The 16551-nt window shown below is 39.4% G+C and overlaps 1 protein-coding gene across 1 annotated transcript in view; it reads left to right on the forward strand.

Moving 5' to 3' along the window:
- The window catches only part of SCAPER (S-phase cyclin A associated protein in the ER), a 218092-nt gene that overhangs the window by 81344 nt on the left and 120197 nt on the right, over positions 1–16551 (forward strand). The window contains exons 18-20 of the mRNA XM_033099943.1: positions 396–477; positions 1843–1995; positions 2547–2654. Of these exons, the coding sequence (XP_032955834.1) occupies positions 396–477; positions 1843–1995; positions 2547–2654 (343 nt within the window). The remainder of the gene's footprint in view (positions 1–395; positions 478–1842; positions 1996–2546; positions 2655–16551) is intronic.

The following is a 16551-nucleotide window of genomic DNA, read 5'->3' on the forward strand; positions in this document are numbered from 1 at the left end:
TATGGTAACTCTAACGTAGTCTTCGTCTACTAAATCCAACAGAGACAGTTTCCATTGACTCCTTTCTTCCTAAGCATGGTCTCATAATTTCTTTGTGATTGTTTCCTCTCGTTCTCTTGTGGTTTTACTGGCATATTTAAATGACAGTCCTAGAGCTAATATTTAAACCCATACCTGCGTCCAGAAATCTACTTTCATAACTAATAATCTCTGTTGCTTTTCAAGCACTAAATGAGCAATATATCTGGGACGTGATAGCACCTAGAAAAAAATAATATTAAAAAATAACAACCCTTTAGAATATGTAAGCCTATTAACCCTAACTGCATTTTTTCACATCATGAGATGTGTTACTTCGAGCAGCTGGGTTTATAATTTGTACTGTCTTCTTGCAGAGACAGGGAAGAACGATTAGCAGCCCTCACAGCTGCTCAACAGGAAGCTATGGAAGAGCTACAGAAGAAAATTCAGCTCAAGGTAGGTCCAGTATACATTTTAATATGAAACTGTAGAGCTTTGAACGGGTCATGGGATTAAAATTTTATTCATTGAATCAAATTGCATAGAAACTTGAATTAATTTGTATTCCTGATTGTTTGATAACAAGACATGATTTGGCTGCCGTCGTATTGGCTAGTTCCACTATTGGAAAACTAAATTTATTTTAATAAGGTAAAGCAATTGAGGGAAAAGAAGTAAACACATTTTAACATGTCTTGTTTTCGCTGAGCAATGATTATTGTAATTGGTTTCACTTGATTTCAGTGCTTAGGAATTGCATGTTTTTAGGTTGGGAGGTTATGATGAACTGATAGTTTTTAGAAAACCTTTACCGTTAGTACTACAGTTCCTAGCAGTGTGAATACTTCACATTGTGTCACAGTTACTTAGTGTTGGCTCCTCACAGAGACAGGCAGTAACTTCCGAAAGGTAGAGGACCATATTTTACCCATCATATAGCCCTCGAGCCACGTGGTAAACAGTTACCGAGCCATGTGGCAGGCATGGGGTGCAGAGATGACCAAAACGTTCTGAATTTCAAGAAGCTCCTAGTCTGCCGTGACATGTGGGTGCTAAGCAGACCATCCCCCATGAGTACACGGGTATATGCAGTAAGGAGGGCCCTTGGCCTAACGTGAGGGAGGGTACAGGGAGACCGTTTTAGAGAGTTCTTCCTGAGCTGAGTCTTGGAAGACAGGTGAATTAAACAGGCAGGAGAGTGGGTAGTTGAGTGGGATGGCCTTTCAGCCCTGAGAAATAGTACGAGCACGAAGTCGGGTGTCTGAAGTAGTGGTTTTGGTTGGTTGACTCTTGTTTTCTGGGAAGTCACTAGAGATGTAGAACAGCTAGAAATGGAGTTGGTGTGGGTAGAGGTTTGTGTCCTGATGGACCTTTACTGTGAGGATGAGCTTGCTCCTTATTGTGGGGCAACATTTCCACTGTGTGCTCCAAAAAATGCTTCTAAAAAGTGTGTTGTGTGTCAAGTGTTGCTTAATATGAGCTAGCTTAATTGAGTCACAGTGCTCAGTGTGACATATCCAGGCTATGTAACGTCCTATGTTAACCTTTTTAGCTTTCACTTGGGATTTTACAAACTTAATTGACCACAGAACCTCTTCCATAAACCTGTTGTTGATGCCCCCTGGTGTGGTTCCATGGAACACACTTCCGGAAGCGTAACTGCATGCAGGACATGGTAAAGGGCTTTGTGTAATTCTTGTTAACACTGAATTCAGGCATTCTCCTATTATTTTAGAGGGCACAATGGAAATATCATTTTTTCAAGTTCTCCGTACAATTTGAATAATTTTTGATATTCTGACACTGTGACTTCATCAACAGCATGATGAAAGTATTCGAAGGCACATGGAGCAGATTGAACAGAGAAAAGAAAAAGCTGCCGAGCTAAGCAGTGGACGACATGCGAATACTGATTATGCTCCCAGACTGACCCCTTACGAAAGGAAGAAGCAGTGCTCTCTGTGCGGTGTCCTGGTAGGTTGTCATTATGAATGACATTGTGATGACATATTAAGATGGAATACTAAAGATTATTCAACCGTGGAAATGTATTCTTCTGTCTTTTAAAACTCACACTAAAGCATCTGCTGAGTACTGTGGATTTCTTGTGTGATTTCTATGTGAACTCCATAGTAGAAAAGTAGTGTTGGCCTTTCGTAGTGGAAGTGCCAAATGCCACATGTGCACTGGCTGCTGGTTGGCTGTGTACCTGCTCTCCGATTGTCTGAGTCAGCGCTTTTGGGTGTTGGCCCCAAAAGAAGAAATGGACCGTTTTCAGTGCTGAAATGTGAAGCTTGATACTTAGAGGAAAGGCCATCCTGTTAAGGTTGGCACAATGGCATGCCTTTTTCACCATGTGCATTCTAGAGGATTCTCAGACTTGCATTCTGAAGAAACTAGTTTTAGGCCTACTGTATTAGTGCTAGAGTGATCCCAACTTGTGTGCAGTATACTGGATTAAATATACGATTTAAAATGAGCTAAAACTACATGTTGATTACATCACTCTGGTCTTCTGCTTTTAGATTTCTTCAGAGGTGTATCTCTTCAGCCACATTAAAGGCAGAAAACACCAGCAAGCTGTGAGGGAGAATAGCAGCATCCAAGGGCGTGAGCTCTCAGATGAAGAAGTGGTAAGCTCTCCTCTGGCTCACTCACAGACTTCCTGAGGGCCTCGTGTGTTCTCCTATATGTAAAGAAGTCCGTGTTCAGATGGACTTCTGTGATTACTGAAAAGTATGTTTCACATTTAATAACTACTATCGTAGTATGCATACATGCTGTTATTTCAGTGTACGTTTTAATTTAATAAGAAACAGAAATAAGAGTTGAATACTGTTAGGTAATTTCTGTACAAAATAGGTTATGATGTTTTTATATTTTAATAATAGATGAAAATTATTTAGTGGTGCTCTACATTTCTTGGAAAACAGTTGACAATATAAATGTCATAAAGATTGATAATTTTTATCACTATACTGTCTACAGATTTTTGGGAATGCATTATTTATCTGCCTATAATTATTGTTTACAGGGAATTTAGATTTGCATAAGTACTTTTATAAATATTTTTTATTCAGCCATTATGGAGACACGGATGATACTGCTCACCTATGAATTTGTTGGTTTTAGTTGTAATAGCAAATTTCTAAAGCTACCCAGAGGTGAGAAGTTCATGGGTTTCAAGCATCCCTTCAGCCCGGGAGAGGTTATTGTGGTTCTCTGGGGGCAGTGCCAGCAGTGGGTGCACATGGGTGTCTGAGCCGCCTCCCTCCCCCTCCTTTATTTCAGCAGAGCATATATTAGTAGACCACACAGATCTCAAGTGTATAGCATGATGAATTCTTACGTGTGTTCCACTCATATGAAGATACCGAGAATTTCTTTTACCCCAGAAGGCTCCCTCGGGCCCTGGGTAACTAGTCTGTCACTGCTGGCACCATCATTTAGTCTGTCCTGTCCGCGATATGATAACTGGTGTCTTCTACTATGTACTTTTTGTGTCTGGCTTCTCGCACTCATCCTTACATCTGTGGCACAATCTGGAATGTTTATATGCAGTTCATTGTTTGTCTTAGCTTTCTGTCAATGCCCTCCAGGCAAACACCATCAGACACATGTATAAAATTGGTTTTTGGACTTGTTAAAAGAAAGGAACAATGCCATGGAAAGTCCTGGGGCTTCTCATTAGGTGGTAGAAGGGACATAGAAGATTTGGGCTTGTGCTACATGGTTTGGGACAGAAGGGCTGCTTCACGGGAATGTGGCTTTGTTCTGGGGCAAGAAGGGGTAATTTTGGGGTTGGCTTTTAATAAATCTTACCTGGGTAGGTGGAATGAGGCTCCTGTTTCTCCAGAGTTTTTAGATAGGACCGATTTTTTAGGGCAAATTGCACTTTTTGGTGTGTGTGTGGGGGGGGGCTCGCTTCTCTATGATTTTCTCCTTTTGAGGTTTTGCCTCTCAAGTTCCAACTACTTTGACAGCTCTAAAGCACATTCTGTGTCCTCAGCTTAGTAAAACTGCCTCGTTCAGTGTGCACTATTACCCCACGCCAAAAATGGGTGGACGCCCTTAGGTGACAATGCAGAGTGCGGGTGGGGCTCACCACACTGCTTTCCCCTTCCAGGGATGGGGCCTCTCAGTCCCCGTGTGCTGGCTGTTTTCTGATGCCTTGCAATACACGTTTTGTGTATTTGCTGCAACTTTTGCAGTTGAAAGATTCGTCCAGTTGTAAGCGTGTTCACTGAGACTCTCCAATGCTTAATTCCTGTACATCCATGGTGTGATACAATACTGACACATAGGAGGCGTTTCCTAAAAGCTCACTGAGTTGAGTTGAATTGAGCTGAAGGCTATACAGAATGGCATTAGGCACTATTAATAGAAGTGAAATGCAAAATGGAAGTAATCCTCTATGTGCTTTTCCTAAGATGCTTTTTTGCTTTTTACATGAAGTTTGCCTTTCCTCACATTCTGTGGGTATTTAAAGGGAGAGTCGTATGGGTTTTTTTATTTGAATCAGTCATATAATTAGTTCCATTCTCTACTTCATTCCCTGTTTACAACTAGTCACAGGCATGCGAGCTCCGCTTTGAAAGAGTCCTACACTGCTTCCCTAATGACAGTCTGGTTAGCCCCATTATAAATGAAATTCCTCCGTTTATAAAAATTACTTATAATTAAGTACTTTTCAAGAAAAGGCAAATATGCTATTTAATTTACAAAAAAATTATTTAAAAAATTTCTGGAGCACTGCTATTACTCATATGTAAACTGAAATCTAAATTTTATGTGTTTTATTTTAATGAGAAAGCTTGAGAAGGAAAATATGTAATTCACATACTTTGGAATACAAATATGCAATATTATCTTAACTTTTGTGGCTATCATAGCCTAGTCTGATGTTTAACTGTTAGGTTTTGAGATTTGATTGGTGTGTTCATGTTGTGTACGGTTTCAGTTGAAAATAATTCAATTTTCAATTCATGTACAGTCATGTGCCACATAACTTTTTGGTCAGCGATGGATCAAATAGACGATGGTGGTCCCATAAGATCCTCACGGAGCTGAAAAGTTCCTATTCCCCGGTGACATTGTAGGCGTTGTCACTCCACAGCTGTTGTCACGTGTCTGTGGTGACACTGTCGTAAACACCTAAACTGTGCTGGCCACCCGTGCACGAGCACAACACATGCAGTCACGGACAGGACAGAACATCTGCCGATGACAGTAAATGACGCTGTTACCGGTTTATGTGCTTATTACACCCTACATTTTATCGGTATTTTTGTGTGTACCCTTACTGCTTATAAAAAAGTTTGCTGTAAAACATTGTGCCATGTTATGCTGCAGTCTTGTACCAGATTTAATCTGCTGGCCTCTCAGCATATAGAATCATGGCTAATGTTGCCAGTAAGAGGCTACTTGGAGTGATTGACCTGGAAAGGAAATGAACAGTGATTGAGGACTACACGGTGGACAGTAACGGGTGGTTACTGCTCTCCAGCTAGGCCTTTCCCACCCCACCACGGCTGCGATCGTGAAGAACAAGAACAAAGCGACAGAAGCTCTTAAAGGATCTGCTTCGTTGAAGGCAACGAGACAAAGAGTAATTTGAGAAGGGACTAGATCAGACATGGAGAAACTTCTAGTGACCTGGATAGAAGCCTGTCCCTCTCAGCACCATGGTGAACACGGCCAAAGGAAAAAGTTTGTGACGTTGAAAGGAAAGGCTGGACCCAACTACGAGGTTGAATTCACTGCTAGCTCTGGGAGGTTAACCATTCCAGAACTGGTATTCATTCCATGATGTGAACATGAGTGGTGAGTTTGTGAGTGTTGACGTGAAGGAAGCTGAAGAATTTTGGGAAACTATAGATCGGCTGATTGTGGAGGAAAATAACCTGCCAAAGCAGATACTCAGTGTGGATGACACCTCCTAATTCTGGAACTGGATGCCTGAAAGGACTTTCATCCATAAGGGGGTCAAGTCAGTGCCAAGTTTTGGGGCTTTTCAGGACGAGATAGCAGTCTTATTGGGGCGCAGTGTTGCAGGCTGCAAACTGAAAGAAACCCTTTGTGATCCGACACAATGAGACCTTCAGGGCCTTCAGGCATGTCGGTAAACACACACTGCCAGTGTCCTACAGGAGCAGTGACAAGTCACAGATGGCACAGCTCCTCTTCCAAGACTCCCTCTTAAATTGCTGCATCAGCGAAATGGAGAAACACTGTTTGGAGAAAATTATACCTTTCAAGATTTTGCTTCTTATTGATAATGCTCCCAGACACCCTCCTTTTCTTGGTGAGCTTCATCCCAGTATCAAGTGGAGTTTCTCCCTCTAAACACTACCTCTTTGATCAACCAGTGGGTCAGGGAGTTGTTGCAGCTTCTAAAGCTGACTGCCCGAGGGTGACCTGTGCTCAGGCTATTGCTGGAGCTGAGGAAGACACTGATGCTATTCTGGAAGGATCACAACATCTCTGACTACATCAAGAGCCGTGCTCGGGCTTGGGGTGATGTCACCAAGGAGCGTAGGCATGGCGTCTGAAAGACATTGGAAAGGTTTTTCTGTGACTTCAAAGGATTTGCCAAGGAAGATGTTGCAGAAATCCTCAAGGCCATGGCTGAGATGGCAAATGACTGAACCTGAGTGTGGAGGAGGACGGCACTGGGGGAGCTCGTAGAGGGGATTCCTGACGAGAGGACTAGTGAGGAGGTGTTGGAACTGGAACAGTAACACATAGGTGAGGAAGAGGCAAGAGGAAAGGAAACTGCAGGGAAAGAGAAAGAAGAACCCCAAGAAAATGCACAGTGAAGGGGTTAGCAGACGCTTTACAGACCTCAACAAGCTCCTTAAAAAGTCTGAAAACATGGACCTGACACTGAAAGGTTTTCATTACTAGTGAGGACTGTTTATCGTGTGTTGCCTGCTTACAAGCAAATCTATGGTGAAAAAAGAGACAAACCAAGCAGACTACCCTACCATGGGCACATTTCTGAAAAGAGTGACGCCTCCTCAGAAAGAGCCTCAGGCCGGTACTTCCGGAGGAGTTCCAGAAGGCACTGCTGTCACGGGGGATGGCGGCTCCATGCGTGTCACTGCCCCTGAGGCCTTCCCGTGGGACAGATGTGGAACTGGAGACAGTGATATACTGACGATCCTGATCCTGAGGAGGTCTAGGCTAGTGTGTGTATCTTAGTGTTCAACAGAAAAGAGTTTAAAAAGTAAAAAAAAAAAAAAAAAAAAATTTAAATAGACAAAAGCTTATAAAAGAAAATATTTTTTACAGCTGTACGTACAGTGTGTTTGTGTTTTAAGCTACATGTTATTACAAAAGAGTTGAAAGATTAAAAAAACATTTAAAGTTTGTAAGTATAAAAGATACCGCAAGCAAATGTTAATATGTTGAAGCAAACTTTTTTATAAATGTAGTGTCGCCTAAATGCACAGTGTTTTTAAAACCGTGTGCAATCCCGCCCGGGCCTTCATACCCACTCCCCTCACTCACTCAGGGCAATTTCCGGTCTGGTGAGCCCCGTTCCCGGCGAGTGCCCTGTACAGGTGCACTGTTGTTTAGCATTGACACCGCATGTTTACTGTGCCTTTTCTGTGTTTGGACATGTTTCCAGACACACATACCACCGTGTGACAGCCGCCTGCAGTACTCAGCACAGCAACATGCTGTGCAGGCTTGTAACCTCGGTGTGCCGTGGGCTGGACCATCCAGCTGTCTGAAAGTGTCTCTGTGATTGATGCTCACACAACAGTGACAATTCTCAGAACTGTCCCCAGTGGTAAGCGATGCATGATGGTAGTTATTTTCAGTTATAGCCACTTCTTCCTGAAAACAAGTGTGCAATATAGCATATGCATAATATGATATAGGAAGATTATTTTATATTTACTCACTTGGAATTTTCATTCTTAATCAGTAAAGGTATCTAGTAAACATACTTGTTCTACTTAAAGTTATTACTTGTCATCTGTGATGTCTTTATATTATATGCATGTTGTCTGTCACCCTTCTTCTTTGACATACATGATTTTATTTATACCACCTCTGACCTAATAAAATTGGACCTTTGACCTTATGCATTTGACATATCACATAACTTACTCTTGATCTTTGACACAGTTTGTTTTAAGCCTGTTAAACATAATAGGTAGCTGCCTAGCAAGAAAGGTTTAGTGTTTTGTGTTTTTATTTTAATTGGACTAGGAAATTTTTCATGTTTCTAGAGACGTCACAAAAAGAGCTGTTATCTGCTTAATTTTTTCCTCTTTCGTCGTCTTAGAATCCAAATGATAAAAGTATGTGATTTTCAGAGATCAAAACAAATGGGTGCTAGTTTACATACATTCTAAAATTTAATTTTTTATGCATTGCTAGAGAAATAATAAAGTGTGTTTTAATTAAAACTGATTTCTTTGTAGTTTGGTTTTTACACTATCTAAAGAAGCTGGTAGTGATTCTTGTGGAAGTTGCATGAAGTGCATTTAGTCCTATATAGAGAATGAAGTCTAAAAGTTACTGCTTTCTAAAATTTAGAATCCACGTATTTCTTTTTGTGAGACTCTGACTTTAAAAGAATGGGAATTATGTAAGCGCTATTTATATATAAATACATACAATAAATATAAAGCTGATAAGTTTATTTTTTTGTTCATGGATAGTATGAAAGTAACTTTCATGAATGATCTTAAGTTAACTAATTTATTGGATGTTTACCACCAAGTGTGATTTTATAAATCCCAAATTAGTGCAAGGTGGAAAATTATGCTACTGAAGTGATTGAAGAGAAAAATGAAATTTTAAATTAGCAAAAACATCAAATTAGCATAAAGACATCACTGTATTTAATGAATTTCAAGCTGGTCTGTGGCCCGAGTGGCTAGCACTGAGGTGGAAGAAGTAGTAGATGCCTCCAGAATTGACGCCAGTCTGGGAGATAGCAGATAATACCTAATGGAGTCACTCATTTTCTTACCCTGCTTACCTTTGTAGAAGCAGAAGCATTCACTCATGTTATAACCATGTTAAGAAAACATTTTGTTTGCTTTTCAACAGATAGTCAATCCAAATGAACAAACTGGGACTCATTTAGAATAAAATGATTTATCTCCCCAGTGTGTCAACAGTGTATGTTTTAAGTTAGTTTGAGAAATAATCTAAAAACGTCTTACCCTTTCTTATAGGACAAAGCTTCCATTGACTCTATTTTCTCTTGAACCGAATGGGAAAATTTTTATAGTTGTGTATGTGGGAGTGAGAGAGGAAGGGACAGAGAGAACATGCATACAGTTCAGTAAATAATGCACATGCATATATGGCTGATTGTGAATGGGTATATTTCTTCCACCTTTTGGAATTCTTTTGGTGGTAAATTCACTCAGAGTGTAACCAGGATGTGCAGAGTATATATGACTGTCTATCCATAGCTGATTTAGTCTCTTTGATTGGTTCAAGGAAAAAACTTTAGGTAAGCAGTTTGTTACTTTGTTAGTCTGGGAGCGTTCTAACATTTTTACATAAAAATTAATGATGATTACTTTGTTTTACGCCATTGAGCTAACAAAAGTTTTCATAGGAATGCTTTACCTTCAGATAGCCAGCAAAATCAGTACACCGGATTTCATCTATTTAGTATTGCATGGTGTATCTTTTTCTGCTTTGAAATATTTTGGTGAAATTCATTATAAATAGATAAGAGTGCATAAGATGTATATATACTGTTTGTAGAAAAATAGTAAAACGATTATTTATGTACCTACTGCTCAGGTTAGAGAGAATCTCCTGGTAGGAAATTTGGTTTTTGTTTGTTTGTTTGTGCTTTCGTTTGTGAAAGATATTTCCACAGGGCATAGATTTGTAGCTTGACAATTATTTTCTCCAGGAATTGATACACATTATTTGTTGTCTCCTTACTTACATCTCTAATAGTGTAAGTTTTTTCCTCAGTAATCTTTTTCACAGTTGCCTTGGCTGTTCCTCTGCTTTTCAATTTGTACATAACCTTTGCAATTAACTTGTTAAGCTAAGAAAATCCTGTTTGAATTTTGATTGAGAGATTGCATTGAAATTATAGATTAAATTGGCAAGAGTAGATATCTTTTAAATATTAATTCTTTCTATCTAGCAATGTGTTGTCTACTCATGTCTTGCATTTGTGTGTGTGTGTGTGTGTGATTTATTAAAGTGTTCAGTTTTCTTCATTTAATTTTTAAGCAGGCTTATTTTGTTTTTAAATAATTAATGGGCTTTTACAGTATTTTGAATTTCAGTTTTTCTTTCCTTTCAAACAAAGAGGTGTTTCTAAGGTTATAGATTAGAAGGGTGGCAATGCCTTTTGTTTCGTTTTATGAGTACGAGTGTGTGTTTAAAAGTGGGAGGTGTTTCATGGATTTGACTGACATCTTGCACAAAGGCCAGGCTGGTCCGTCCATTGCTTGATTTTAAAATATATGCTGCCAAAATGACCACTACTCTTTGTTTTTATTTTCAACTTTTATTACGTTACAGTAAGAGATTATGGCTATATAGGTTCTACTTTGGGGAGTTCATTGGTTTTCTGTATAGCTTATTACACTATAAAATTTTAAGAATAATATGTTTTCTCTCTGGGTATATATAACATATTAGATCAAATTTGTTCATTCTTATGCAGATATTTTTATTCTTATAACTCTTGTGTTCATTCCTATCCTTTCCTCAGAAATGGAAAGACTCCTAATATGCTATTATTATTTATTCATCTCTTTGTAGTTTTCAAAAGCAAATTTTTGCTGTATGTATCATGTAGTTTTCTCATCATGATCCTAACTGTGTATGTATGTTTACCCCACTGATGAATTTTCTCTTCTAAGAATATGAACCATCTCTGTTTCCTCTTTAATACCTCGCCCTTGAATAGTACTTTGGTACAGTATTCGTATTGCAAACCTTATCTGGGTTGGTGATGCCCGGTATAGCCTCCCCTCCCTTCTCTCCCCTTTCTCTACGAGTCCCTTCCTTCATGGTTAGATTTTTGCATCTAGGTTTGTTCCTGAAAAGCCTACCTTTATTTTAGTTTTCTGCTCTATAAAAAAGTACCATGCTATATGTAATCCTTTTGGACTTAACTTTTCCCATTCAATATTATGGTAGATGCATACAAACTGAAAATTTGTATGATTTTGTGCTGTTTAAAGAGCTTTGAGGTACAAATGTCATACATTAAACTGCACTCATTTTAAAGGTCACAGTTTAATGAGTTTTGGCATAGTCATACATCCATGAAAACATCATCACAATCAAGAGAGGGAACATACTCTTCACCTTAGAAAGATCCTTCATCTACTATGTCCTTGGTGATTTTCTGCCTACTTTTGTTCTATCAATTTTTGAGAGAGGGTTATTGAAATCTTTTTAATTGTGAATTTTTCAATTTCTCTTGGCAATTCAATCAGTTTTTGCTCCATGCAGTTTAAAGTTGTGTTATTAGATGTATAAGTGCTAGTGATTTTTATGTGCTCTTGATGAATTGATTATCATGAAAGAGCCTTCTTTATTCCTAGTAATATTCTTTCCTAGTAATATTCATTGTCGGATATTAAGATAGCTTTCTTTTATCTAGTGTTAGAGTAATATCGCTTCTCTGTTCTTTTACTTTGTGTTTATATTTACTTTTACAAATATCCTTTTGCTAAATATTTAAAAGTGTATAGACTTAAAGGGAATGTTTATTTTGGTGGCATTGAATGTGATGTGAAGCTGCTGAAGCCCTTATCACCCAGAGCTGTGAAAGTCACCCACACTGAGGAGTGCTGACTCTCTGTCTCTAAGCGTCATTGTTCTTTCGGTCTTGTATGGAAAAGGGTGATGTTATTTGTGACCTATGTAGTACTGTTGCTGAGATATTATTGAAATGATTTCTAAGGATGAAGCCTGACAGTAATCTCAGTTGCAGTACTTGAAATCTGAGAATTATGAGAAAACACCTTTCGTTCCAAGGCTGGGTTCAATACATCTGAAAGATTTCCCCGGTGCACTGTTGAGCTCAGACCTTTTCCTGTCTTCACAGCATGATAAATTTATAAGCCTGTACTCTAGGCTTTTCTGTGGTCACTTTTTAAACCTCCAATTAGATCAGAAAAGAACATCAGAATCTGCAAAAGAAGTCTACATCATCTATCATCTCCACCTACCAGAAAACTGATAGAGTCTTTTCTAATTGTCACTGAGTGGTGGGGGACAGATGGTGGACTAGCCTCCTTATCAGAAGATGGCCTTTTCTCTTTTGCATGGTGTCTGCTTCACAGTATTTCATTAGCTTCATTTTCTCATCTGTCATTTCAAACAATGCAGTACATAGATTGTAATAGGTAAAAAACATAAGTGTATCTTCCACCTGTAGAAAGAGACCTTAGCAGAGTTGAATCTTCCTTATAATTAAAATAACCTATAAAGTTTTAAAAGTTGTCATTGTTACATGTGTTTAATTTTTCAAAATGCTGCTGTTACAAATGGCATTGTTTTGATAAAAGGCATTATGTTTTAGATTTTCTCAAATATACTGTTTGACAAAATTTTAAATTTCATTGAAATGTAATGGGACTCTCAGACTTTTTTTTTCTTTCACCCATTTCTTCAGCACCTGCATGTGCATTCTGCATTAGTCCACGTGCCAGGGAGACCTGGGGAGATACTGTCACATGAGCTACCTCTTCCTTGCATGCTGTCTCTGATAAATGTCACGCATCTCCAGATACTTGTTTTTGAACTAAGTTTTGTGTATGGTGCTTTCACTTTTTGAATAGTGTTTGGATATTTGTAGATAGCTTATTTGATGTGGCTAATGCCACCCAACAAATCAGTAATTAGAAATCAGCTTTCCTCTTAACTCTTTCTGGAGGGTAAGTTTTATGGAGGCATAGATAACAAGCAAAATAATAGTTTACTGTGGATTCTTTTGGTGTCGTTCTGAATAAAAGTGACTTACAGACACCTGTATCTCTTTAATTTAAGCCGTTATCATAAGCTCGGCACATAGTAAGTATTGAATTCAATGTTAATGAGCTAAACTAAAATTTATTTTAGCACAGTTTATCTGTGAAGCTGGTATCAGAGTGTGTGGTAAAGTGCTGTCTGAAGGGCCATGCTGTTTTCGGCTGAGCATTCCTTTATTTCTTCCCTTTTTTCCTCTGCTTTACCTTTGCTCCTAATTTTCTTTCTTCGTACCTTCCCAGACACCTTCATTTCTGTACTTTCCCACTTCTTCCACTGTCTGCCTTCTTACCCTCATCATCACACAGACAGTCAAGGGAGACAAGTTCCCATGCTCTAGGCCTCCGCGCTCCCCCGTTTCTGTAGGAAGCAGTGAGGAACTATAAAGTGCCTGCTATGTCTCATACTTGTCGTTGTGCCAGGCAGGGCTTAAAGAGGGACATGTCCAATAATATTTTTAAGAATTGAAGCAAAAATGTTTGATTCTGGAAAGGTCTGTCATTGGACTGTAGATTCTAAAGTTGAGGATGATGTTGAGGGAAAAGAGTTTAGCCACACAAAATGCGAAAACCCTGGCATTAGTCCCTCGTCTGTTTAGATTGGTCACTTGGCATCCACCGTGCTTGTGAAGGTAAACTTCTCGCTCCGGAGACATAACCTCTTGAGCATGACATTGGATTTCTATAAAAAACACCTTTTGATTTCCAAATAACAATACATTCTTTACCATTGTAATAAAGTTTTCGTCCTTTTTTCACAGGCGACATTTAAACCCTTTTGTTCTAGGAAGAATAGCATCCTTAAAATTTCTCAGTTCTGCATTATAACATTTTAAAATAATGGGAAGCAGATTATTCCCTTTGATGTACCACATTTTATGAAATTTGTTTATTCTGAGGTAACACTGGAGAGAGCTCTAAAAAATGGAAGTTTAATAAAATCTTATATTGTGTCATTTATATTTTCCTATATATCCTCCTATTATTAGAACTTTTACATTCTTTCCCAAAGATCATGAACCTATCTATAGCTTAATGTTTTTCATGTCTCTTTTAGAAAATAAGGAATTATGAGAACCTTTAGGAGTTGGATGGAATATCTGGATCATAAAATCAGTATTTAACGTTGTACATTATGTTGAAAGGCCCAAGCTTTTGTCTAGTATACCATCAAAGGAAATTAAAATAATCAGAAGGGTATAAACTTGGATGAGATCATGTCTGTATAGTCATAGTTTCCTTATATACATTTATTAGTGTTTCATATTGCAGCGGTGTTGTGTAAATGAGAAGCCACAGTTGCGATTTAGAAACTAAACTTACATTTTGTGTGTGTGTGTCTGTGTGTATGGAATGGGCCATCCTTACTTAGCTTTGGAGCTTCTTAGAATGGTAGAAAAGGGGGGAACTTTAGAATTTATTGTCTAATCCCTGTATTTTGCTAGTGAGCAAACTGAGGCCCAAAGAAGTCGCTCGGTCATGAGGTGCGGAATTTATCCCAGTGTAGATCCCTTGACTCACAGTTAACTGCTGTCTCTACTGCGCAGTCTGCTTTTCTGCGCCTAAAGGAAACACTGTCTCATGTTAGCGTGTATTTAGAATTCTCAGTTTCGAATAGAATGGTCGACTAAGACTCGGTGCTGTCTCGTTAGTGGGAGGGTAGCACCTGCATTGAGCAGGGTTCCGGGAGGGTACGCATGTGGTTTTTCAGTGATACTAATTAAGAAGGAAGGAAGGAGATCCAGGGGCCTTTTGGATGGTTTTTGATCCTGATTGATTCATATTTTGAGTCGGGTTCAGGTCAGAGCTCAAATCATAGCAGGAATCTAGAGCAAGGAGTAGGGAGGAAAAATAATTAAGGAACCAGCTGAGACCGCCTGGACAGCTGCTGAGGATAGTTCCTGAGAGGGACTGCTGCCTGCCTGTGTGCACGCATGCCCAAGGATTGCCCAGGTGTGCGGGATGCCGGACCTAGAGCAGCAGGATCAGTTTTAGAACCCACCAGCTAGTGGACGGGTCCTGCTGGTGTGCTTCCTGTCACGAAAGATTTGGCGTGGGATGAAGTGAGAAGCATTAAGACGTCACCGCTCACTGGCTCCACATAGCAGAGCCTAGCTGTGTTTGGTCAGCACTGTTTCTACGCCCAGGAAGCTCACCATTCTGTCTTTGCCGGTTCACCTGTGCCCTGTCCCCTAGACTGACGTAAGAAGCCCAGGTAAGGAAGATGATAGGATCATCAACGATACATCGCTCCCTCAGTCAGTAAAGCACCGCCTTAATGTGTATCCACTTCGCAGCAGGAGATCGTCTCCTCTTCTTCCAGTGGAGTTCAGACTTGTGGGACACACTTTCAGAACTTGAATAGAGCACAGATGTGTTCAAGTTCAGTCTTAGATGCTTGAAAGAGATGAATATTGTGATTTCATTTATTTTGTTTGGGAAGCCCAATAGAATTTTAGGAACCATGTGCACAAATTATTTTTTTACAAGATGACTTTTCTAAACTAGTTATTATGGAAACTGTAAAGCATACTTATTAGTTGACAGACTAGAGTGACCAACCTCCATGTGCTCCTCATGGAGCCCACACAATGTGAACTCATGGGGAATCACACACTTGTATAAATTTGTGTGTAATTGCATTAGTGAGGGAAAAGACTAATCTGCTGTAACAAAGGCAACAATAATACAATGATTTAAGAACAGAGAAGTTTGTTTCTTGCAGTACAATCCTAAGGAAGCAGCCCGCCTTGTCCGGGTGGCGTTATGCCGTGTGGATTTTCAGAAACCCGTATCTGTCCTCCCCTCGGATGAGCCCTCCCCTCGGCATTGGAGCTGTATCACAGGCTCCTTGGTGCTCCAGGTTGCAGAGGGGAAGAGGGTGAAGGGGCCTTCACACCCCACTGACTGGAAATTCTGTCCCAAAGCCCTTCTTACTAGGGGAATGGAAGTTCATTCCTTAGCCGAGGAACAGGGTGACTTGCTAAAGCTGTTACTCTGCAATCTCCTGCACTGCAAGGTGTTTCTGGGTCCCCTCTGTCACCTTCACGTGGCTCCAGGGGCTTGATGAGGCCAAAGTTCAACCCCTTTGGTGTTGAGTTCTTCCATCAGGATGAATATAACGTCCGATTATCTTTGTTTTTGTGGTGTTGACGTCTGAGCTATTGGTTAAGGGATCCACATATTAGTTCCTGGATATGTGAATAGTCCATTTCTATATTTCATTTTCACTTATTATTTGGAGTACATTTACGAACAAGTGCTTTCCGTCATCTATTTGGTTATTGAGTGGCCAGATCAAATTTTGACTTTTTTACCAGTTTTCAAGAAAATGAATTGGTTTCCTGTTACCTTCCAAAGGTGTCCAATTACTTGTAAAAAAAAAAAAAATATATATATATATATATATATATATATATATATATATATATATATATATAATTATAGACTCACGTATTCAAACACTTCTGATGGGGTTCCATCATTTGAAGTTTTTGTTTTTGGACCTCAGGTTTTACTATCTTTTGGCCAGTGGGAGCCCCTC

Source organism: Rhinolophus ferrumequinum, chromosome 28 (assembly GCF_004115265.2).
Source record: "Rhinolophus ferrumequinum isolate MPI-CBG mRhiFer1 chromosome 28, mRhiFer1_v1.p, whole genome shotgun sequence".
NCBI lineage: Eukaryota > Metazoa > Chordata > Mammalia > Chiroptera > Rhinolophidae > Rhinolophus > Rhinolophus ferrumequinum.